The sequence below is a fragment of the Bos javanicus genome, chromosome 2, assembly GCF_032452875.1.
Source record: "Bos javanicus breed banteng chromosome 2, ARS-OSU_banteng_1.0, whole genome shotgun sequence".
In the NCBI taxonomy this organism is placed as follows: Eukaryota; Metazoa; Chordata; class Mammalia; order Artiodactyla; family Bovidae; genus Bos; species Bos javanicus.
Window position 1 is genome coordinate 53,613,707 of NC_083869.1, and position 24,871 is coordinate 53,638,577.

General features: G+C 36.9%; 1 protein-coding gene across 2 annotated transcripts in view; it reads right to left on the reverse strand.

Moving 5' to 3' along the window:
- The window catches only part of ARHGAP15 (Rho GTPase activating protein 15), a 701,521-nt gene that overhangs the window by 606,956 nt on the left and 69,694 nt on the right, over nt 1-24,871 (reverse strand). For both annotated transcript variants that reach the window (XM_061438774.1, XM_061438765.1), the window contains one exon: nt 3,058-3,126. Coding sequence is in view for 1 of the 2 variants with exons in the window: in XM_061438765.1 (XP_061294749.1) it covers nt 3,058-3,126 (69 nt within the window). In the remaining variant the exon portion in view is untranslated. The remainder of the gene's footprint in view (nt 1-3,057; nt 3,127-24,871) is intronic.

Here is a 24,871-nt window from a genome sequence, read left to right on the forward strand (position 1 = left end):
GAGTTACATCCTGTGAAATGGAGAAGACTGGGAGAAGCAGGTTTGGAGGGAAATCAGAATTACTTTTGGATGTTAAATTTGAGATGTAGACATATAAATGAAAATGCCACAGTGTACAATATTGTAGTTTAGGGTAATGGTCTATCCTGAAGACTGAATATTAGAAGTGGTTAGTGTAACACAGTATATGAAACAACAACACTGAAATGAGATTCCTTAGTGAATAAATGTAGACAGAAAGAAGAAAAGTTAAGAGTCAATCTCCAAGATGAATGAGAACCAGCAAAGGAGATGGAAAGTCAGTGGCTACTTAATTATTTGGATATCCAAAAGACAGCAGTTTCCTGGTAGTCATGTAAGGAAAATGTTTCCAAAAAGTTATTAACTGGATTAAATTCTGAGACAGATATTCTACGGAGAAAACCAAAACTTTACCAACATGTGCCCATGTTGGTACCAAATTTAGTAACATGAAAGTAACAGATGACCTCCTTAAGAGGTGAGTGGTTGGGATAAATGCCTAAATGGAGTTGCTGCAAGAAGTAAAAGGAGGGGAGATTTTAGGGACATTAAAGGTAGACAATATTTTAAAGAATTTTTTATTCTAAAGTAAAACAGAATAACGAAGCAATTAGCTAGAGTGGACATGAGTGACCTAAAACATGCCAAGCAAAGAAAATCATGGAACTGAGCCAAGAAAAAAATCATTTTGAACTGGAAGCATGTTGACTAATATGAAGTACAAGAAGGATAAGCAAGGAGAAAGGGGGCATTATATTTATCAAAAAGGAGATCATTAATAAAAAGAAAGTTACATATCAAAAAGTTTGTGTTTATGTGTCTTTAAGGAGTATGTCAAGGCTGTATATTGTCACCTTGCTTATTTAACTTATATGCAGAGTACATCATGAGAAACGCTGGGCTGGAAGAAGCACAAGCTGGAATCAAGATTGCCAGGAGAAATATCAATAACCTCAGATATGCAGATGACACCACCCTTATGGCAGAAAGTGAAGAGAAACTAAAGAGCCTCTTGATGAAAGTGAAAGAAGAGACTGAAAAAGTTGGCTTAAAGCTCAACATTCAGAAAACTAAGATCATGGCATCCGATCCCATCATTTCATGGCAAATAGATGGGGAAACAGTGCAAACAGTGGCTGACTATTTTTTGGGGCTCCAAAATCACTGCAGATGGTGATTGCAGCCATGAAATTAAAAGACACTTACTCCTTGGAAGGAAAGTTATGACCAACTTAGACAGCATATTAAAAAACAGAGATATTACTTTGTCAACAAAGGTCCATTTAGTCAAGGCTATGGTTTTTCCAGTGGTCATGTATAGATGGAGAGTTGGACTACAAAGAAAGCTGAGCACCGAAGAATTGATGCTTTTGAAATATGGTGTTGGAGAAGACTCTTGAGAGTCCCTTGGACTGCAAGGGGATCCAATCAGTCCATCCTAAAGGAGATCAGTCCTGGGTGTTCATTGGAAGGACTGATTTTGAAGCTTAAACCCCAATACTTTGGCCACCTGATACGAAGAGTTGACTCATTTGAAAAGACCCTGCTGTTGGAAAAGATTGAGGGCAGGAGAAGAAGGGGACTACAGAGGATAAGATGAGGATGGCATCACCGACTCAATGGACATAGGTTTGTGTGGACTCCAGGAGTTGGTGATGGACAGGGATGCCTGGGGTGCTGTGGTTCATGGGGTCGCAAAGAGTCAGACACGACTGAGTGACTGAACTGAACTGAACTGAAGATATCTCTGAGACATCTATAAGTTATTTATATCTACTTCATTCTTTTATGTTTTGTAGGATGTTTCAGGTATTCTTAATTGTCATTACTGCTACTGCTAAGTCACTTTAGTCGTGTCCGACTCTGTGGGACCCCATAGACTGAACACTGGAGTGGGTTGCCATTTCCTTCTCCAATGCATGAAAGTGAAAAGTGAAAGTGAAGTCGCTCAGTCGTGTCCGACTCTTTGCGACCCCATGGACTGAAGCCTACCAGGCTCCTCCATCCATGGGATTTTCCAGGCAAGAGTATTGGAGTGGGGTGCCATAGGATACAACAATAAACAACAAGAAGATTAAAAAACACACAAAACTTGGTCTCACTCTTAGAATCTACAGATAAGGGATTAATTTTTCCTTAAAAATGTCAAAATTTGCAGTAGGTGCCTGATAACCTTTACTTCACTGGAGAAGGAAATAGCAACCCAGTCCAGTGTTCTTGCCTGGGAAATCCCATGGACAGAGGAGCCTGGCAGTTTACAGTCCATAGGGTCACAAAGAGTGGGACACAACCTAGCACCTAAATCACCACTACCACCTGTTACTCACGCTGTTCTGTAATCCCTCCTCCTTAAGTATGGACTGAATTTAGTGACCAAGAGAATGTAGCAAAACTGATGGGATATCATTTCTATGATTAGGTTGCAAAAGATTCTATTTTTCACCTTACTAATAGACTCTCTGGTGCTTCCCTGAGGCTCAAGTGGTAAATAATCTGCCTGCAGTGCAGAAGACTTGGGTTCAATTTCTGCATCAGGAAGATGTCCTGGAGGAGAGCATGGCAACCCACTCTAATATTCTTGCTGGGAAAATCTCATGGACAGAAGAGGCTGGTGGGCTATCGCCCATGGGGGTCACAAAGTATCAGATATGACTGAAGTGACTGAGCACACCCAACAGACTCTCTTGCCTTCCCAGCTGGCATGCTTGGAAGAAGAAAGCAAACATACAAGTCGCAAGAAAGTAAGAGCAGCCTCTGGCCAAAAGCCTCAAAGGAACGAAATTGTGCCAACAGCCATGTACTTGAGCTTGAAAACAGATTCTTCCCCCTTCAAGCCTTCAGATGTTACCCCAATTTTAGCTTAAATTTTGAGTGAAAACTTTTGAAAGACTCTGAGCCACAGGACCCTACTAGCTTATGCCCAAATTTCGGACCCACAGAAATGTGAAGTATATGCTGTCCTAAGTTGCTGAGCTCTGAGGTAATTTATTTTGTTGACAGTAGACAAATAATACAGTACTGAAGTGAAATACTTACCAATTGTTCCAATGGAGGAATGACATCCTTCAAGATATGCTGTGAATGATTTCTTCTGTGCCGGGATATCTGAAAAAACAGTGACATTTGATACCATTATATAATTTATATTAAAAAATCTTAAAATAAAAGAGCATAATTTTGTAACAGTGCACATGAGAATCACCATATTCAAATTCACTCAAAAAGGTGAATAAAGTAAGTTTAAATGGGAAGTAAATGTTTTGGACATTAACTAATTTGGATAAAAGGTGTACTCAAAGATGGCTGGCTGCAACGATATCTCATATTCTATGTGGTCTCCTTACCCTTTGACCTTGATAGCCTTCCTATCAAATGGTGGGGTGTATGATGTTTCATTTTGAACTTGGGTGGACCTTTATACATGCTTTAACCAGAATACATGGCAGAAGTGACATACATGACTCCAAATATTAGAGTATAAAAATACCACTCACTCCCCACTTGTTCTCTTGGAACCCTCCCAAATACTCCTCCTCTGCAGAAACGGCTCTGCTCCTGTTTGAATGTTCTTTCTGTTGTTGAAGGCTGGAGCCCAGTTCTCTGGGCACAGGAAGGATCTGCTCTCCGGCCTCCTGGGACCAGCGGAAAGGGGCTCCCAAGGCCAACACCCCTTCTTCCAGAGAAGGAGCTGAGATCTGGGTTTACTTTTATTTTTTTCCATTTCGGCTGTACCCTTGGGGACAGGTAAGGAAGAAAGGTGAGGTTTCTAGGTGGTGTCGTGGTGTGATACTGAATATTGAATAATACAATTGCTGTTTTTTGTTAAAAAGAAAAAAAAAGGCACCATGTTGAGAGGAAACCCAAATTGGCCCATTCAGAGAGACCAGTTTTCCAGCTGACAGACTAGGTGAGTTTCCAGCAGACAGCCAATATAAGCCACTGACCATGTGAACAAAAAATATCTTCATGATTCCTTCTTCTAGGCATTGAATCCCCACAGCTTTCAGGTCTTCTCAGTAGAGATAGCAAACACTGCAATAGCTACTCTTATTGTGCTTTATCTGAATTTTTGACCAGATTCCATCAGCAAAAAAAAAAAAATCATTGTTTTACACCTCTATGTTTCAGAGTGATCTGCAATGCTGTAGAAGTAACTGGGACAAAATATTTAATATTGAAACTTTTGTATTTATCTGTGTGTTTATAAACTTAGCTTCTTCAGAGTTAATGTGCTATTAATGTCCATGTCTTCCACTGTTATCCATATATATATATAAATATACAAAACACACAGTAAGTGTTTTCAGAACAAATTTGCTTTAAATGCCTTATTTTTTCTCCTGAAGAAGTGTCATAGACAGATTCTATAGTTAAAAAAAAAGAAAAAGGAATTCATAATTAAAAATCATATTTTAAAATTTAAATAAAAGCTCTCATTAATAGTACAATTTCACTATAAAGGGATTTTCCAGTACTTTACATAAAGAAGAGAAGGTGGTGGGACAAATCAGTAGGAAGAGAAAGAAAGAGACAGAGACAGAAGAGAAAGAGAGAGAAACATGAGTGTAAGGAATCTTTAAATTAAGCACTATGTCTAGAAAATAATTTTGGATGATTTTGGCTCTGTTTACCAGCACATAAAACAGACTGAAAAGATCAGTTCAATGCCAGCTAAGATTGTGGTGGTGTTGTTCAGTTGCTCAGTCATGTCAGACTCTGTAACCCCATGAACTGCAGAACGCCAGACTTCCCTGTCCTTTACCATCTCCTGGAGCTTGCTCAAACTCATGTCCATTGAATCAGTGATGCCATCCAACCATCTCGTCCTCTGTCGACCCCTTCTCATCCTGCATTCAATCTTTCCCAGCATCAGGGTCTTTTCTAATGAGTCAGCTCCTCACAACAGGTCACTAATGTATTGGAGTTTCAGCTTCAGCATCAGGCCTTCCATGAATATTCATGATTGATTTTCTTTAGGATTGACTGGTTTGATCTCTTTGCAGTCCAAGGGATTCTCAAGAGTCTTCTGCAACACCACAGTTCAAAAGCATCAATTTTGTGGTGCTCAGCCTTCTTTATGGCCCAACTCTCACATCCTTACATGACTACTGGAAAAAACATAGCTTTGACTATACAGACTTTTGTCAGCAAAGTAATGTTTCTGCTTTTTAATATGCTGTCTAGGTTGGTCATGACTTTCTTCTAAGGAGCAGGCATCTTTTCATTTCATGGCTGCAGTCACCATAGGCAGTGATTTTGGAGCCCAAGAAAATAAAGTCTGTCACTGTTTCCATTGTTTCCCATCCATTTGCCATGAAGTGATGGGACTGGATGCCATGATTTTAGTTTTCTGAATGTTGAGCTTTTAGCCAGCTTATTCATGCTCCTCTTTCACCTTCATCAAGAGGTTCTTTAATTCCTCTTCACTTTCTGCCATAAGGGTGGCGTCATCTGCGTATCTGCAGTTATTGATATTTCTCCTGGCAATCTTTATTCCAGTTTGTGCTTCATTCAGCTTGGAATTTTGCATGATGTCCTCTGCATATAAGTTAAATAAGCAAAATGACAATATAGAGCCTTGACATACTCCTTTCCCAATTTGGAAAGTCTGCTGTTCCATGACCGGTTCTGTTGTTTCTTGCCCTGTATACAGGTTTCGCAGGAGGCAGGTAAGGTGGTCTGGTAAGATTCTGAGGAAATTGTATTCCCAAAGGAACCAAAAGCCTGATATAAAGACCCTGTGATTCTATTCAATCCCTGAATTCCATATTTGCTCCACAAAAACAATTATGAAGGCAGTACAGCCTTCAAGGAGGCCATTCTTGTCCATGTCCTCTTCAGATGTGGTGTCCATGAAGGATGATGGAGAAGGAAGAGACTCCAGAAAGCCCAGCCAGAAACCCTGGAGAACAATGTAATGGGAAATTCTTCTAGAAAGAAGAGGCAGAAACTGTCGCTACTGCCTGGACACGTCTCACAGGACCTGACCGGGAGGTTAGTCATCGCTTGCATCCAGTGGCTGTTGGTTGTTTACCATTCTTTCCTTTATAAATGAGAGGATTTTTGTTTTTTGCTTATTTTCAGGTATCAGTTTCTTGCCCTAACATTGTCTGTTAGATATGATGGAGAAAACAGGATGGAGAGCTTAGTTTTCGAGTTTGACATTCTTAATCCCCTGGTGAAAATTTGGACTTGATGCAGAAAGCTGTTTGCCACCAGAGATTCTGGAATTGGAGTTCAAGGCAGTAACTAAGTGAGGCTTTTGGTTGTCTCCTTTGAGGAGGTGTGGGAGTTTATTCCTAAGTGTTAGAAGACAGGTGCAAATTGATATATGGGAGGGAGGAAGAATCTGGAAATCTCTCACCAGATTCTGTCCTCTCCTTCCAGGGCACATTTCCAGACTGCATTACAGTTGAGAGTGTCCATGTAAGTAGTTTAAACCAAAAACAAATGAGTAGAAACAATGAGAACCACTTCCCTTTCAAAGCTATTAACCAGTGAGTGCTTGTCCCACCACATTCCCTTTCTTGGGATACTAGCTGGGAATAAACATCAACCGAGGCCTTATGGCAGAATGAAAATGCAAGATGGGAGAATGCTGAATCACCAGGTCAAGAAAACCCAAGCATAGTTCAGGAAAACTCACTTTGTCTTATTTAGTAAACTTTATTTTGGAATAATTTTATACTAAGAGAAAAGTTGTAGCGAGAACAGAAAGTTCAGGTAGGAAATGTCCTTTGAACTTTTAAATAGTGAGGAATAAACTTTTATTTTGTGGAGCCATGATATATTTTAGATAATTTTATATTTGTTAGCATTACCCTAAGTAAGATAACCATAATTGATGGTTAGTTAGTGTTGAAATGAAAGATCTTCTGCATAAGAAAACTGTGAACAGAATAGCAGTTAATGGGAGAAATCCTAGAACCAAAACTTCATATCTGTTATTCACTGATACTTCAGCTTTTTAACAGGAGGATGTATATATATATATATATATATGTGTGTGTGTGTGTGTGTGTGTGTATACACACACACACATATATGTGTATGTATATATATATATATATATATATATATATTTGAGATTTAAGCCTCTTAAAGAACTAGGAATTTATTTTGTGACTATGTGTTTATAATTTAGTACTTTTAATTATTACTCATTATACTGGGAATTTAGTATTATGTCTTATACTCAACTTACAATGGTGGGAGAATTCTGGGATAGAAGGAGTTTTCTTATTTAAGTAAATGAAATGTGAAAAAAAACCCACAAACACAATAAGTGAATGACTGAAGCTTGGGAAACAAATTTTAATAGAAAGAAATTGGATCAGAAATGACCATTTACTGAGCATGTACCACCTTTGAGGGAGACCTTTGGTTCCATGGTATAAACAAGAATTCAACTTGAGATATGATACAATACTGCCTGCCAACATTTATTAAGTACCTATTATTTGCTAGGCATTGTTCAAAGTGTTTTTGAATATACTAAAATAATTATTACCCAGAAATTAAGGGATCAGAGACATATATTTTAAAAAGATAAACATAGACCTTTTAAGGAACTTTGAAAATCCACAGCTAGGAAAAGCATAGGTGATATTTTAATGTGGACTTCAGCCCTTAGTTATTGCACTTTACTATTTTCCCAGCAATAAAAATGTTTATGTATAAAAACAGTCACTAAATTCTTGGGGAACTGCAGAGATCTCCTGTGTGCATACGTGGATATTCGTAAGGTAGAAATTTGAGGAGACCTAAACCTATAAATTTGTACACGTTTACGCAGGAAGCTAGAAATCAGGTTTTGAATCTGTTATGAAACATGTTAATATTCCTCTGGGGGAAGTAATATTGCTGATCATTCCTAAATCAATAAGCTAACCAATCTATCATATTCAACCAAGTTACAAAGATATGGAAGAAAAGAAAACTTTCATCACCTGTCTTTTGCTTTAATGTCTTTCTCAGTTAAGTATTAGGTACAGAAATATGCTATTATGCCAAATCAGATTATGCTGACTGAGACTTATGATTTAGGAAATTCTTGATCCAAAATTGCTCAGTTGTCTTGTATTGATATCTGAAAAACTTAGAATGTTTCAAAAGAACTGTCTTTCTGTGACATATGTAATTGCAATAATAATTATAAAGAAAATTTGAGGTCAATCACAATCTCATGAGGTAAGTTTGAAGGGAAAAGACAGGATTCTCCTAAATCATAGCATAAACAACAGAATATCTTACAGTTTACAGAATTATTTATTAATAATGTAATATTAATATAATAGTATCTGATAATTTTATAGTATCTGATAATTAATCTGATAATAGTATATGATAATTAATATAATAGTATCTGATAATTTTTCAAATTTTTAAGGGATGACCTCTTAAGAAACATTACCACTTAAGACATTAGACTTTTTGTAGTGAAATGTAGTTTATTTACCATGTTGTGTTTTTCTGCTTATCTGCTCTGCAGCAAAGTGATTCAGATATACACACATACACGAGTCCGTGCATGCTCAGTTGCTTTAGTCATACCCGACTCTTTGTGACTCTGCGGACTGTAGCATGACAGGCTCCACTGTTCATTGGATTCTCCAGGCAAGAAAACTGGAGTGGGTTGCCATGCTCATCTCCAAGGGATATTTCCAATTCAGGGATTGAACCTGCATTTCCTGCAATGCAGTCGAATTCCTTACTGCTGAGTCATTGGGGAAGCCATATATATAATTTTTATTCTTTTCCACAGATGTTTTGATGAGCCATTCATTTTAGCCAACAAACATTTCATGTTTAGTACACACATATGCCAGTAATTTCTAATAATGAGTGCTTAAAATGTACTTGTTTGTTGACATTACAAAAAAATCTCTTACTAGTGTTGCAAATAAAGCACGTACTTTATTTTGGACAATCCTAACTTTTTTCCCAGAATATCAGAGCTTTTAAAAGTACCTGACAACAAAAACCCCTATATCTTGTTTTGAAAATTGCTTTTGGATAAGTTTCAGAATGCTGGCAAGGTCAGGCTCTATTGTTTAATCTTAGGTCCTTTTCATTTTTGCAGGAATTGCTAATCATTGAATTTGTTAAACCTAAATAACGGTCAAAATATTAGCAGTAGCTTGATACAAAATTTTTAACACATTATTTTATTTGTGAATTACAGAAGTATTTTTTCTGAGGAAGCCTGGAAATATGATTTTTTTTATGTGTGTCTGCTTTCTTTTTTGTTTCCAAATATCTTAAATCATATACAGATCTTCCTTTTAAACATAAATGAACATGTATGTATACCCACCACATATTTGTGTTCTACCCTGATTTTTTTGGCTTGTTCTCATACTCTTAAATTATGACATATTTTTTTCAATATGATTTTACAATTCCCATTTGAGAATTTTATGAATTGCTACTTTTCAATTCACTTCTAGCTTTTAAGCAGAAAGAAACCTTAAAATTTCCACACTTCTCTGGCCTGTTTATTAAGGAATGTTACTTAACAGTTTCTTTTGAGGTGACATGGTTATGTCATAAACTGTTTTTTTTATCATGGTATTCTGCATCATAATAAGCTAAGCTTTCATAATAGATAGTAGTTGTGTGGATGGCAACCCTTCTTTTCTTTTGAGGAGGGAAAAAAGTCAGACCTCATCTATTTTCAGTGATGCCATCTTCCTATTGATTTATTTTTCCAGTAAATAGAAATGATTTGGAGCTACCACTGAAAAAAATTGAAAAACAAATATCTTTTGACTTGGATTTTTTTGAACTCAATATTAAGTTAATATATCACTGAAATTCTTTTAGATCAAGTCTATGAGTTTTTCCTTCTTTATCACCACCTACCACTCTCTCTACTTCCACTCCTCTAACCTCCCCAGGTACTCCCCTTTCTAATTGTGTACTGCAAGGTGGAAAAATAAAGTATTCAAGATGTGCAATGCATATTTCCCTTTAAATTTCTTTTTGTTCTTATTAGAATATGCATTATAATTAAGTTTTTCAGATATCTTTTCCTCCAAAAAGAGGAATTAAAAAGTCACTTTTTCAATGTTTTCATTTTGTTCTTCCATTCCTTTTTCTATAATCTATTTTAAAATATGAAGCTGATAGGTGGGACTAGTACTTGATATATTACACAAACTATAAAAATAACAGAATTTGAGCATATTATTTTTCTTGTGTAGGAGGGTCTACTATGAAAGTTATACATAAACATGAAACATTCCACATAGCTCTGATTTTAAATAGATTACCATTTTTGATGAAAGTTTATAGCTTGTGGCTTAGAATTGAAATAAAATCACTTGAATAAAAGCATTAGTTTGTTCCAACATTTTCACAGACATGTACATTTTCTGAGGCATACCTCTCATTAGCAACCTCCCTGGATACTTGGATGAAAAACAGAAATAAATTTGTGGTTAAGTTTAGTTTTTATCTTCACAGTTTCTCAAAAGTTTTTCTTCTTTTTCTTTTTTTTTTTTAGTATATCCCAAGTTTTATGTTCAAATCTTCATATGTTTCACCAATATCTTTTTCTTAAAGCTACTATAATCAGAAACTAAGGAAAGTTAGTGATGCTTTTTGTGTGTGGGGGGGTTCATGTGGAAAGGTAGTCAGTATTTCCTGTACTTACAGCAACTTAATTGTTTAGAGATAATAAATGTCAACATAAGTGATGGCTATATGTTTTCAATCATGTATATGTGGTAGGTAATTGCTTTTGAAAACAAAAGGCAGTTAAGATATAAGAACATTATCTTATCATGCATTTAATCTTCTAACTTTACAAATATTTGTAGGCACATGTGAAATTTGTCCATGCCTCATAATTATTCTACCCTTACTAAATGTATCTTTCATAGTCCTCATGAGAGGTAATAACATAAATTGTAGAAAAACCAAATCTTCTGTTTTACTCATTATTAATGTACTACGGTATATTGTTTGACAATTTGGTTCTCTTCTTCCATCTGCCCATAATAGCATTCAATTACTATAGTGGGCATACAAATGCCTTTCTTTTTCTATTTTTCCATAAGTCTTTTTTGGTTGTATATTGTCAGTCACCTAGAGCCAGACATCCAGGCATGTGAAGTCAAGTGGGCCTTAGGAAGCATCACTACGAAAAAGCTAGTGGAAGTGATGGAATTCTAGTTGAGCAATTTCAAATCCTGAAAGATGATGCTGTGAAAGTGCTGCACTCAATATGCCAGTAAATTTTGAAAACTCAGCAGTGGCCACAGGACTGGAAAAGGTTAGTTTTCATTCCAATCCCAAAGAAAGACAATGCCAAAGAATGCTCAAATCACCGCACAATTACTCTCATCTCACACGCTAGTAAACTAATGCTCAAATTTCTCCAAGCCAGGCTTCAACAATACATGAACTGTGAACTTCCAGATGTACCAGCTGGTTTTAGAAAAGGCAGAGAAACCAGAGATCAAATTGCCAACATCTGCTGGATCATCAAAAAAGCAGAAGAGTTCCAGAAAAACATATTTCTGCTTTACTGACTATCCCAAAGCCTTTGACTGTGTGGATCACAATAAACTGTGGAAAATTCTGAAAGAGATGGGAATACCTGATCACCTGACCTGCCTCTTGAGAAATCTGTATGCAGGCCAGGAGGCAACAGTTAGAACCGGACATGGAACAACAGACTGGTTCCAAATAGGAAAAATAGTATGTTAAGGCTGTATGTTGTCACTCTGCTTATTTAACTTATATGTGGAGTACATCATGAGAAACACTGGGCTGGAAGAAGCACAAGCTGGCATCAAGATTGCCGGGAGAAATATCAATAACCTCAGATATGCAGATGATACCACCCTTATGGCAGAAAGTGAAGAAGAACTAAAGAGACTCTTGATGAAAGTGAAAGAGTAGAGTGAAGAAGTTGGCTTAAAGCTCAACATTCAGAAAACTAACATCATGGCATCTGGTCTCATCACTTCATGGCAAATAGATGGGGAAAAGTAGAAACAGTGGCAGACTTTATTTTTTGTTGGGGCTCCAATATCACTGCAGATGGTGACTGCAGCCATAAAATTAAAAGACACTTACTCCTTAGAAGAAAAGTTATGACCAACCTAGACAACATATTTAAAAGCAGAGACATTACTTTGTCAACAAAGGTTCGTCTAGTCAAGGCTATGGTTTTTCCAGTAGTCATGTATGGTGTGAGAGTTGGACTATGAAGCAAGCTGAGCACTGAAGAACTGATGCTTTTGAGCTGTGGTGTTGGAGAAGACTCTTGAGGGTAACTTGAATTGCAAGGAGATCCAACCAGCCCATCCTAAAGGAAATCAGTCCTGAATATATATCAGAAGGACTGATGCTGAAGCTGAAACTTCAATATTTTGGCCACCTGATGTGAAGTACTGACTCATTGGAAAAGACCCCGATGCTGGGAAGGATTGAAGGCGGGAGAAGAAGAGGATGACAGAGGATGAGATGGTTGGATGGCATCACCGACTCAATGGACATGAGTTTGAGTGGACTTTGGGAGTTGGTGAAAACAGGGAGTCCTGGAGTGCTTCAGTCCATGGGGTCGCAAAGAGTCAGACACGACTGAACAACTGAACTGAACTGATTGTCAGTCAGAAATCTGATAATCTCTTTAATCCCCTGTAGAAAATGAAAGAGTGATTCAGAAACATTTGCAAGATGTATTAAAGTTTATCAGCATTTTTTTTTTTTTTTTTTAGTTTCTTGAATATTCTTTAGTCAGCATCTGGGCCACCTGAAGCTCTCACCAATTTGTCAATCCTGGGATAAGTCTAGTTGAGTGAAACAGCTTCAGCCACATATTCTTCTCCCAGATAGCCAAAGATAAGTGTTTGCTGGAATGATTCTTACTCCTTCATATTTTCCCTCAAACATGTGTATACCACCAAGAAGAAAATCAAACTGCCTTTTACCTCCTGTTTAATTATAAATGAACTATATATTACATGTATTTCCTTGTTTATTGTTAAATACTATTTATTTAAGTCTTCTCATATCTTTTTGCATACTATCAATAGTAGTGGTAAAGAACCTGCCTGCCAATAAGGGAGATGTAAGAGATACAGGTTCAATCCCTGGGTAGGGAAGATATCCTGGAGGAGGGCATGGCAACCCACTCCAGTATCCTTCCCTGGAGAAGCCCATGGACAGAGGAGCCTGGAGGGCTACAGTCCATATGGTCACAGAAAGTCAGACATGACTGAAGCAACGTCCATTCACCATAAATAGAACATTTATCTCCAATAATTTTCTCAGACTGAGAAGTAACATTCATATGGAACTTGGACACTCCATAATTTTAACCTTCAATTATGCTTGTAAGACAAAAACTATCAGAAATAAGAAACACAGATTCTGGGTAATAAAATTTTCTATAATTTCTTCAATGAAGGGCTCTTATGTCCATCTTAAATTTTTAGTTTACTTTCTTTTTTTACTTTATCGTTTCATCTATACTAAGTCAGGGCTTTTCTGGTGGCACAGTGGTAAAGAATCTGCCTGCTGATGCGGGAGATGCAGAGATGCAGGTGAGATGGTTAGATAGCTAACACAATGGACAAGAATTTGAGCAAACTCCAGGAGGTAGTTGAGGACAGAGGAGCCCAGCATACTGCAGTCTGTGGGGACACAACGAGTTGGGCACTACTTAGCAACTGAACAACAACAAAGATATACTTCAATCATGAATTTCTAAATTGATATAATGAGCAAATAAAGGCCAAATAGACACAAAGACATCTTATTTCACTCATAATACTACTAATGGTATTAGGTCTAATGGTATTAAATCTAAATCATTAGATAATTCTTTAGAGCCAGATAGAAAGTTAGCTGGTAAAATAATTTATTTGTCTCTTTTACTCTCTATAACAGAGATATTTCCTTTGTTGGTGTAAACTAAAGGAAAGAATTTAGAGAACAGATTAAGAAAATATAGATAGGTATGTAGAACACTCGGGCCAAATTGCTATTTTCTCCACAATTGCAAGTCATAATTTATTGTTTAAATAGAAAGATTCAAGACAGTATAAAATGATACCAAGAGAACTATCTCACAAACACCTCAAAACAAAGAAAAATAGGAAACAATTATTGAGAGTCTAAATTATTAAAATGGCCTACCAATTTTTAGCTAACTGAAACAAATCATTGTCAAATCACCATTTGGCCACACTGGGCAGAAACGACCTATGTCTAATTTCTGGATATGTAACTATCTGGAAATTCTCAACAAATTAGAATCAGGCTTTATTTACAGTCTCAAATATAAGTCTCTTTCATTGCCCAGAAGAGCTTAAGTTGAATTATGAAGTTGCCTTCTTTTTTTTTTTCAGGTATATGTTCAATCACTAAAGAAGAAATTCTCTTCTTTGAAAAACTGTAATCTACGCAATATCTAGTTTGATCTATGATATGTAAAGTTTGACAAATACATCTACCCTCAGGCAGATTTCTATAGTCTTTTGACACCTTTCCTTATACATCATTATTTCATAGTGCAAAGATGGGAATGTACTATCTAACTCACTATAAATGCTCTGTCTGTGTGGAAAGATCACTTGTAAAAGCATTGTGGGAGGCAGAACTTTTAACAACTGTGACGTTCTTTCAAGAATTAATGGACTTTTGGTCAAATGTTTAAAACATGCATATGAATACCCTTGGCATCTTTAGTGAATGTCTAATAACTGTATCTTTCCAGTTTCCTTTCTTCAGTTATTCTTTGAGGTTTTCATAGACCCCTAAACTCACCTTCTGCTGCCGAAAAAAGCAGATTTAGTTCTGAAGGTTAATCCAACTCAGCAGGATTGAAGGATGGCACTTTTCCTTGGTCGTAAGTATGTTGGCTCAGGCCAGACAGCTGTTAGGACATTCTCCTCTGGGAATCGTGCCCTCAACACCCACCGCTGATGCACATACATGGTCTACTGGCTGCCGACTTCCATGCCCATCTGCTCAAATGGCATGGTGCCCGCTCACAAGTTGGCTGGATCCTTGCCCTTAGTGTGTAGGTGCCAGGCAATGATGGGTTTAGATGGGCAGCCTGCATAATACTACAAGTGACAATTTTCTCTTTCTCTCTCTCTCCAGTATCTGTCTTCTGTGCCTTCTCTGAAAGAGAAACTGTATGTTTCTCTACTTCTGATAATCCTGTGGACACATGTGGCCTTTTACAGGTAGATATATAAATACCCTCAACCTGCTACCAACAGGGAGACGAAAGGGAAGAATCCACAGAGCCCCAAATGACAAGTTCTAACACAGAAATGGGTTGGATTGTGAAAATCCCGACCACCTGGAGTCTGTCAGAAGAAATTTAGCAAGGGTGTAAGTACGGCAGATCTCTCACAGACAGCAATGGCACCAGGAAATAGCTTAAGTTACAGCACTTTTTGTCTGTCGCGGCTCCAGCACAAATCACTTGCCTTGCATTGAAAAGGCACATACAACAGAAAACAAAATAAATCAGGCAAAAAGAACAAGCTTAATGGGAACACAATTTATATGCTCAATGGGGGCAAGGGTGCAAGCTATGATATTCAGACCTCAGAAATAACCCTGAATGGAAGACTTAATAGAGAACGAAACAGAAATAGCATCTCTCTTTCCAATCTACAACAAACCCGTGGAGAGGAATAGATTGGCTTAGGAGGTTGTGACTTTAATGATCCAAAGCATATGAATGCTTGTTAGCAGACAGCAGACAGACATAAGTAAGAACAACAGTAATGGTTGCATCTGCAGCCTGGCCTATGGCACTCAAACTAATCAGGCAGCATTGGAGAGCAGTGCCGGAAGGTATGTTAAAGGCTTGCTTTCCTTGTGTGTTTATTTAAGGGTGATTGAATTCAGGGTGTTGTCAGTCTGCCTTGGAGAATGGTTATCCAATGTGTAGGCATGATCTTTCTCCCTGAATATGCTCTGTTGAGTCAGTTAGTTATGTGTGACTACTTGCTCTGTCCTGGTCTTTATACAGTGCCAAAATCCTCCAGTCCAAGTTCCAAAGGAACAGGGCCTAAAAACTTTTGGCTCGAGAATCAAATTAGGTTTCTCTGCTTCCCTAGCCAGAAATGCATAAATACCCAATGGCCTAAACCAAAGAATTTGACATTGTGGAATGAATAGAGCTGTCATATACCACTAAAGTGTGGAAATATCTACTGTTTGAAGTCAGGACTAGTTCAACATCTTCAGTAATCAGAACAGACTTCTTTGGACACCTTTATGGGTTAGTCTGGCTTTTGATTGGGAATATTTCTGGCAAGCTACTGACTCCAGATATCAGAAATGCAAGAACATACGGTTTATAAGAGAAAATCTGCCATTTTTTTCCTACCAAAAAAATTCTCAAAGGCAGCACATTTTCATAAAAGACAGATCCCTCATTCTGTTTTCCTTATTGACCTTCAAGTTAGCACAATGTGCTTAGATATATACTTAAGAAAGAACTAGTCAAAGAAGAGGTAAGTTTGAATAGTTTGAAAAAGTATTTATGAAAAACTCAATTTGGAATTATCTGGGAGCTTCTGGTGAAAATAGACAAAGAATGTATATAATCATCCAAAACTCTAATTCTGGTTTCTATGCTATAACTCTCAGAGCTCCCAGAATAAACAATTTTCCTCATGATTTATCACACCTTGAGTATATTACAGTAATAATTACATACTACTAACTTCTTTGAAAATGAAAAAAGAAAAGCAAACATGCTCTTCAGAAACTCTTGAGGATGAGCCATGTTTTATTTATCTTTAAATCAATGGAGTTTAGTATAGTATGAAAACTCCACACTCCATTTTGCATCATCTGATACATGTGACTTACTTTTCATTGAATTCACCATGACCTTCAAATTGTATAATATCTTGCCTTATGATATCTTGTTATAAACATATTTACCATTCTTTCCAAAATATAAATCAAGTCAGTAGTCATTTCTAGATGAAGTTCCATAGTTTCTTATAGGAGATTTGCCATCTATCTTTACTGAAATAAGGTTGAACTTTCAAAACGATACCTTCATCAGCCTACAACTGAAATAACAGATACTAGTAGGATAATAATTTACTCATCTATGTTGTATGCCCTATGCTTGAGGCTTATATACCTCTTCCAGAGGAAAAATCTGAGAAGATAAAAAGATATAAATAGGCATAGGGTGGATATGTGTGTTTGTTAGTCCCTCAGGCACGTCCGACTCTTTGTGACCCTAGGACTGTAGCCTGCCAGGTTCCTCTGTCCATGGAATTCTCCAGGAAAGAATACTGGAATGGGTTGCCACTCTCTTCTCCAAGGGATCTTCTTGACCCAGGAATCAAACCCGGGTCTCCTGAATTGCAGGCAGATTTTCTACCATCTAAGTCACCATGGAAACCTGTGGATATAGATTTAGGTAGATGTATTTCTGCTTTTAAATAACATTACCCAATTATTTAGATTATTGTTTTGAAGAGTTCTCTATTCTATTAGGGGGTACCCTGGTGGCTAGATACTGAAGAATCTGCCTGCAATGCTGAGATGTAGGTTTGACCCTTAGGTTGGGAATATCCCCTGCAGAAGGAGATGGCAACCCACTCCAGTATTCTTGCCTGGGAAATCCCATAGACAGAAGAGCCAGATGGGCTACAGTCCATGGAGTCGCAAAGAGTCAGACATGACTGAGTGATTCACACACACACACACACACATACACACACTCATATTCTATTATCACTTACCTTCTGGGCATATTGTTTTAACTTCTGGTGTCTCTATTTCCTCAACATATGCATAATATAGAAGTTATTTCTCATAGGATTGCATTAGAAATAAGTAAATTAAAACATATACAGCTTGTCATATGGTAGGTCCTTGTTAGTATAACCTCTGCTATACCGATTATATAATTCCTCTTCCAGTATACCAGTAAATAGGTAAATATCTTCTTGTACATGAATAATTAAGCAATCCCACTGCTGGGCATACACACTGAGGAAATCAGAATTGAAAGAGACACATGTACCCCAATGTTGATCGCAGCACTGTTTATAATAGCCAGGACATGGAAGCAACCTAGATGTCCATCAGCAGATGAATGGATAAGAAAGCTTGGTACATATACACAATGGAGTATTACTCAGCCATTAAAAAGAATACATTTGAATGAGTTCTAATGAGGTGGTTGAAACTGGAGCCTATTATACAGAATGAAGTCAGCCAGAAAGAAAAACACCAATACAGTATACTAACGCATATATATGGAATTTAGAAAGATGGTAATGATAACCCTGTATGCGAGACAGCAAAAGAGACACATGTGTATAGAACAGTCTTTTGGACTCTGTGGGAGAGGGAGAGGGTGGGATGATTTGGGAGAATGGCATTGAAACATGTATAATATCATATAAGAAACAAGTCGCCAGTCCAGGTTCGATGCAGGATACAGGATGCTTGGGGCTGGTGCACTGGGATGACCCAGAGGGATGGTTGGGGAGGGAAGTGGGAGGGGGTTCAGGATGGGGAACACGTGTACACCGTGGTGGATTCACGTTAATGTATGGCAAAACCAATACAATATTGTAAAGTAATTAGCCTCCAATTAAAATAAATAAATTTAAATTAAAAAAAAATTAAGCTAACATTCTCTTAAAATCTTTGATGCTTTTAAAAACTCTTTTAAAATAATTTATATCTTCAAAAAATTCCAACTATTTTTTTAGGGCATTTTGAAATCATTTCATTAGAAAATGCTTTAAATACTCAGAAATCTAGTTATACTGGACATGCACACCAGGAGGTGGGGCTCTTGGTGGTTTAGAATTCTGTCTACCACAATCCCACCTCTGGCCCTCAACAAATTATGTCCCTTCCTCAAGCAAAATACATCATCTCTTCCCATGATTCCAAAGAGTCTTATTTTATTATAGCATCCACTCAAAGTCCAAAATCTCATCATACAAATGTAAATCTCATCTCACCAGTTTAAAGACCAAAATCTAGATTCAGTTTTGAAATAAGTTGAGTTTCAGATCAACTATTAAATTGCAGAAGTGGGATTCAAACACAAGTAATTTGATTCTATAGCCAGTGGTCTTTAACAACTTTAATAGTATGCACTATCCATGCTATGAAGCAGTTATGATTATTGCCCTCACTGCATAGATGATAAATCTAAGGCAAGTGGGAAAGGACTGAAAGTTAAGTGAGGGTCAGAGGCTTTTGATTAATCTAGATTCATTCAATTCAAAACTCCATGCATACTGATTCCAAAGCTGACCCTACCCTACCACCTTTCAAAGTGGAAACTCAGCAAATGGTTGTTGTCTGCCCATCAACATATTGCACTGTTTGTAGATCAAAATATACACTGATGTTTATCACTCTTCTTCTTCTTCTTTTTTTTTTTTGGCTGTGCCAAATCTTGGTTGCAGCATGGGAGATTTTTAGTTGCAGCCTGTGAGATCCAGTTTCCTGATCAGGGATCAAACCCAGGCCCTCTGCATTGGGAATGTGGAGTCTTAGAGACTGGACCACAAGGGAAACCCTTGTTTATTACACTTCTACTCAATTATTTTACTTATGCTTAAGTGTCTATTCTATTTTAATCATATTTCAAATAAAAGATCTTTATAATCATCTTGAGCATTAAGATAAAATAATGATAGCAATGTTTTGGAAGTCAGGAAGATGAATGGACTAAAGGTGCATATACTTAACTATAGTATCCACTCAAAAATAGTGCTACAATTTTGTATTTGGTATATCCTGGAACTGAAAAGTGACTATCTGCTCTAGATGTTAATAATATGCCAGCTGAGGTAACGTTGCCAGGGTAGATTTCTAGTTGACACTTGTGGACTGACCATACATCTTAATCCCTCCTATGTACTAAAATAAGAGTAAAAAGATAAAAAATATATTTGCATAGAATGAAAATATGAGCAAAAGTGGATACTGTATCTCAAAAATGCTTAGAATATAGAAAATGTATGAAAACATTGTATATTACCTTGTAAAATGAAAATTCTACAGCTTCAGTGTTGCAGCAGGAGAAGCGATGTTATTAATGACAAAAATGTCAGTCAGTCCCTCCCTCCCCAAGGCTCATCACTTGGAAGCACCAGATAAAGACAAGATCAAGACTGCCTACAAGAACCATCATTGAAAAAACTGGACTCCCAGGCTCACTCATTCATTCAAATCCAGAGATCAGTCCCAGATTTACATGAGACAGACATTAAATCAGGCAGTCTCCAGAGTCTTGACTCAGGATTACCTGGCATCAGAGAGGGAAGAGAAGAGTTTGATACTCCGAACTAGGGAATTAAAGCCTACACACTGAGCAATGGAACCCTCAGCTCCCATTCTCAGCCTCTCTCCCAGAAATGCCAGTGGCAAAGAATGTATTCCTTCACCCAGAAGATTTAAGGAATCTACTCTTGAAGACTGAATGGTTCTAAAGCCCTTTGGATCCTGAAACTCAGACATCCTCAGTGAAAAGCATGCAGGAGCATGCATTACAAAGAAGCCTGACTGTCAACAAGACCAACATACCAACTCCAAAAGAGACATTATAGTGCCTCTTTTAAAAAAATGAACATGTAGGAATAGCTAAAAGAAGTTAATTAATATATAATATATAACACTACATAATATATAATCTTTATATATTATACTTATAGATCAGATATTATATAATACATATATAATTACTATATTACACATGTAATAATTTATAATCACTATATTATACATTTATTTATTGATAACTAAATATGTGCAATATATTCTAAGTGCTGAAGAAAAATAGCTTCTGCTTTAATGAAAAAGTCTTTGGGGAAAGTCCCAAAATGGAAGAGGAATATCAAAAAAGCAAATACAAAAAGGAATTCAAAATAAGCAGAAATAATACAAAAAGGAATAAAATATTTTAAAAATACTATTGATAATATTATTAAAAGATAAGAAAATACATAGGATTCATGAAAACAGAAAGAAAATAATAAAGAGAGGCATTTGTGATGGATTCATTTTGATGTTTGGCAAAACTAATACAATTACGTAAAGTTTAAAAATAAAATAAAATTAAAAAAAAGAAAAGAGAGGCATTTGTAAGTTAAAAATCTAGATAAATGTATTAAATCAATATAATTCTTGGAGGATAGGAATAACAAGTCAAGAAATAGAAAAACAAAGAGCTGAATCATAAAAAGAACAAATTAAAAAAATAATCTAAGAAGTTCATCTACATTACAGGAAAACCCTAAAAGATAAAACCAACATTTTAAAAGTATAGTAAGAAATTTTAAAATAAACTACAAGAAAATATCATAGAAGTTTATAAATATGAGCCTTCTGATTAAAAGAACCTATCAGGTGTCCAGAGCAGTAAATTAATAGGTTGGTCATGCAATTATAGAACACTGGAAATAGAAAGACAAATATCACATACAAAAGTATGGGAATCAGAATGGTGTTGGCTGACTGAAGGCTAGACAAATGTTTTCACAATTTAAGGAGAAAATATTGTCAACCTAGAATTATGCAGCTTGTTAAACTATCAATCAAAATCAGAACTGAATAAAGACATCTCCAAAAATGAAAGGTGCTCAGTATTTGCTTCCACTAAATTCTCGTTGGGAAACTCCTGAAAAAAAAAAAGAAAGAAATACTTGACCAAAGATAAGAAGGCATTATAAATAAGGCCTGGAGACCTAGGAACATGGTAAAGAGAAGTTCACAGATGTGTGTCAGGCCAACAGTCTACAGTCCAAATTGAAGGAAGGTGATGGAAAGAAACAGAAAATAAATAAATAAATAAATGGAAGTAGACAATATTTAATGTTTCAGTGTCTTAGAAAAAGATTGGTAGGAGTTTGACAGATTTGCTGGCACTGTTGGGTAAATTAGCTATAGATATGATAAAATATAAGTAATTTAAACTAAGGCAATTATTAACTTCATGAAAGAATGCTGAATAGAAAATGAATGATAATTATATAATAATTATCAGCTCAGCTGAAGATATTTAGAAAATCACAATAAGGTCAACTAGTGATTGAAACAAAAATTGTGATAGAACTATAATGAAAAGAGAGAGGGAAAGGAAGGTGTGGAGTTTAAGAGTGTGGGGTTTAAAGTATCATAACAAAGTCAATCTGTAATGCCTAAAATAGATAAATCAGGAAAAATCTGTATTGCATATAGTGTTGAAAACATGAAGCTTGATGTAAAAAATTTTATCAAAAAAACTAAAGCTGTTAAAATTGGTAGCCTCTAGGAAGTGAAATTGATGAGCAGATAGATGCAGAAACCAGAGATATGCTGTTTAATTAAAAGCTTTCTAGACTAATATTGTAAATTCATGTGTAACTTTGATAAAAAATAAATTCTGACAAGTGTAACTTATCATGGAAAAATTAAAAATTTCCCCAAATGGACTTGAAAGAGAGAGAAAGCAGGAATTGTCACACCAAACTGGATGAATATCCAACCTGGAGTCTTAGTATTCAATCTATATCATGAAAAAGTTCCACTTGCGTATCTGAGCCTTGAACACAAGCTGAATTAAGTCTGAATCAGCAGAGAACAATTGCAATAATTGTTACAAAATCACAACCACATAACAATTTGTGGATTCAAGCTCTGCATTCACCATTAATCTGCATGATTTAAGGAAAGTTATTTAACATCTCTGTGTCTTGGTTTCCTCATCTACAAAACAGGGAATATAATAGGTTACACTGTTAGATTGGATATTAAATGGATTAATACATTGAAAGTGAATATGAGAGCACCTGGTATGTAATAAGTACTCAATACATGTTAGTCATTATCATTATCAAAAGAACTCTTTTAATATTGAAGGAGATCAGCCCTGGGATTTCTTTGGAAGGAATGATGCTAAAGCTGAAACTCCAGTACTTTGGCCACCTCATGTGAAGAGTTGACCCATTGGAAAAGACTCTGATGCTGGGAGGGATGGGGGGCAGGAGGAGAAGGGGACGACAGAGGATGAGATGGCTGGATGGCATCACTGACTCAATGGATGTGAGTCTGAGTGAACTCCGGGAGTTGGTGATGGACGGGAGGCCTGGCGTGCTGCAATTCATGGGGTCGCAAAGAGTCGGACACGACTGAGCGACTGAACTGAACTGAACTGAAGAGAGCCCTCTTAAAGTAATGTCTTCCTTAGCCCTTTGATCTTTCTTGAGTTTCCAATGGAAGACTCACTCCATAATGCACCTTCAGTGACAGTCAGGGTCAAAGGAGAAATCAATGGAGGTGGCCCCTCTTTTATTTTCTCTGGCCACATTATCTCTTCTCCAGTGAAAGCATTTTACACAGACAAATGGCCTTAACAAAACAAAGAGCTAAGGAATGAAATGGTTACATTTGTATTTAGCTCCATATCCTAAAAAGCATGCATGCTATTAATTAACCAGATTTGTATCTTTCTGGACATTAAGTGGAAGAAGTTGAGAAATAACCCAGAGGTTGTTATTAGAGGATAAGGTGCTATTAGGTCCCTGATTCTATGATGTTCAAGGAAAGCTTTTCATGTTTCTGTTTTTTACAGAAATCTACCAAGAAAAAAAGCAATGCCAAAGAATGCTCAAACTACCACAAAATTGCACCCATCTCACATGCTAGCAAAGTAATGCTCAAACTTCTCCAAGCCAGGCTTCAACAGTACGTGAACCATGAACTTCCAGATGTTCAAACTGAATTTAGAAAAGGTAGAGGAATCAGACATCAAATTGCCAACAAACGTTGGATCATCGGAAAAGCAAGAGTACCAGAAAAACATCTACTTCTGCTTTATTGACTATGCCAAAGCCTTTGACTGTGTGGATCACAATAAACTGTGGAAAATTCTGAAAGAGATGGGAATACCAGACCACATGACCTGCCTCCTGAGAAATCTGTATGCAAGTCAAGAAGCAACAGCTAACTGGACATGGAACAACAGACTGGTTCCAAATCAGGAAAGGAGTATGTGAAAACTATATATTGTCACCCTGCTTATTTAATTTATATGCAGAGTACATCACTAGAAATGCTGGACTGGATGAAGCATAAGCTGGAATCAAGATCGCTGGGAGAAATATCAATAACCTCAGATATGCAGATGACACCACCCTTACAGCAGAAAGCGAAGAACTGAAGAGCCTCTTGATGAAAGTGAAAGTGGAGAGTGAAAAAGTTGGCTTAAAACTCAACACTCAGAAAACTAAGATCATAGCATCTGGTCCCATCACTTCACAACAAATAGATGGGGAAACAGTGGAAACAGTGACAGACTTTATTTTGGGGGCTCCAAAATCACTGCAGATGGTGACTGCAGCCATGAAATTAAAAGATGCTTACTCCTTGGAAGGAAAGTTATGACCAACCTAGACAGCATATTAAAAAGCAGAAACATTACTTTACCAACAAAGGCCCATCTAGTCAAAGCCTGGTTTTTCCAGTAGTCATGTATGGATGTGAGAGTTGAACCATAAAGAAAGCTGAGCTCTGAAGAATTGATGCTTTTGAATTGTGGTGTTAGAGAAGACTCTTGAGAGTCCCTTGGACAGCAAGGAGATCCAACCAGCCCATCCTAAAGGAAATCAGTCCTGAATATTCATTGGGAAGGACTGATGCTGAAGCTGAAACTCCAATACTTTGACCACCTGATGCCAAGAACTGACTCATTTGAAAAGACTCTGATGCTGGGAAAGATTGAAGGCAGGAGGAGAAGGGGACAACAGAGGCTGAGATGGTTGGATACCATCACCAACTTTATGGACATGAGTTTGAGTAAACTTGGGGAGTTGGTGACAGACAGGGAGGCCTG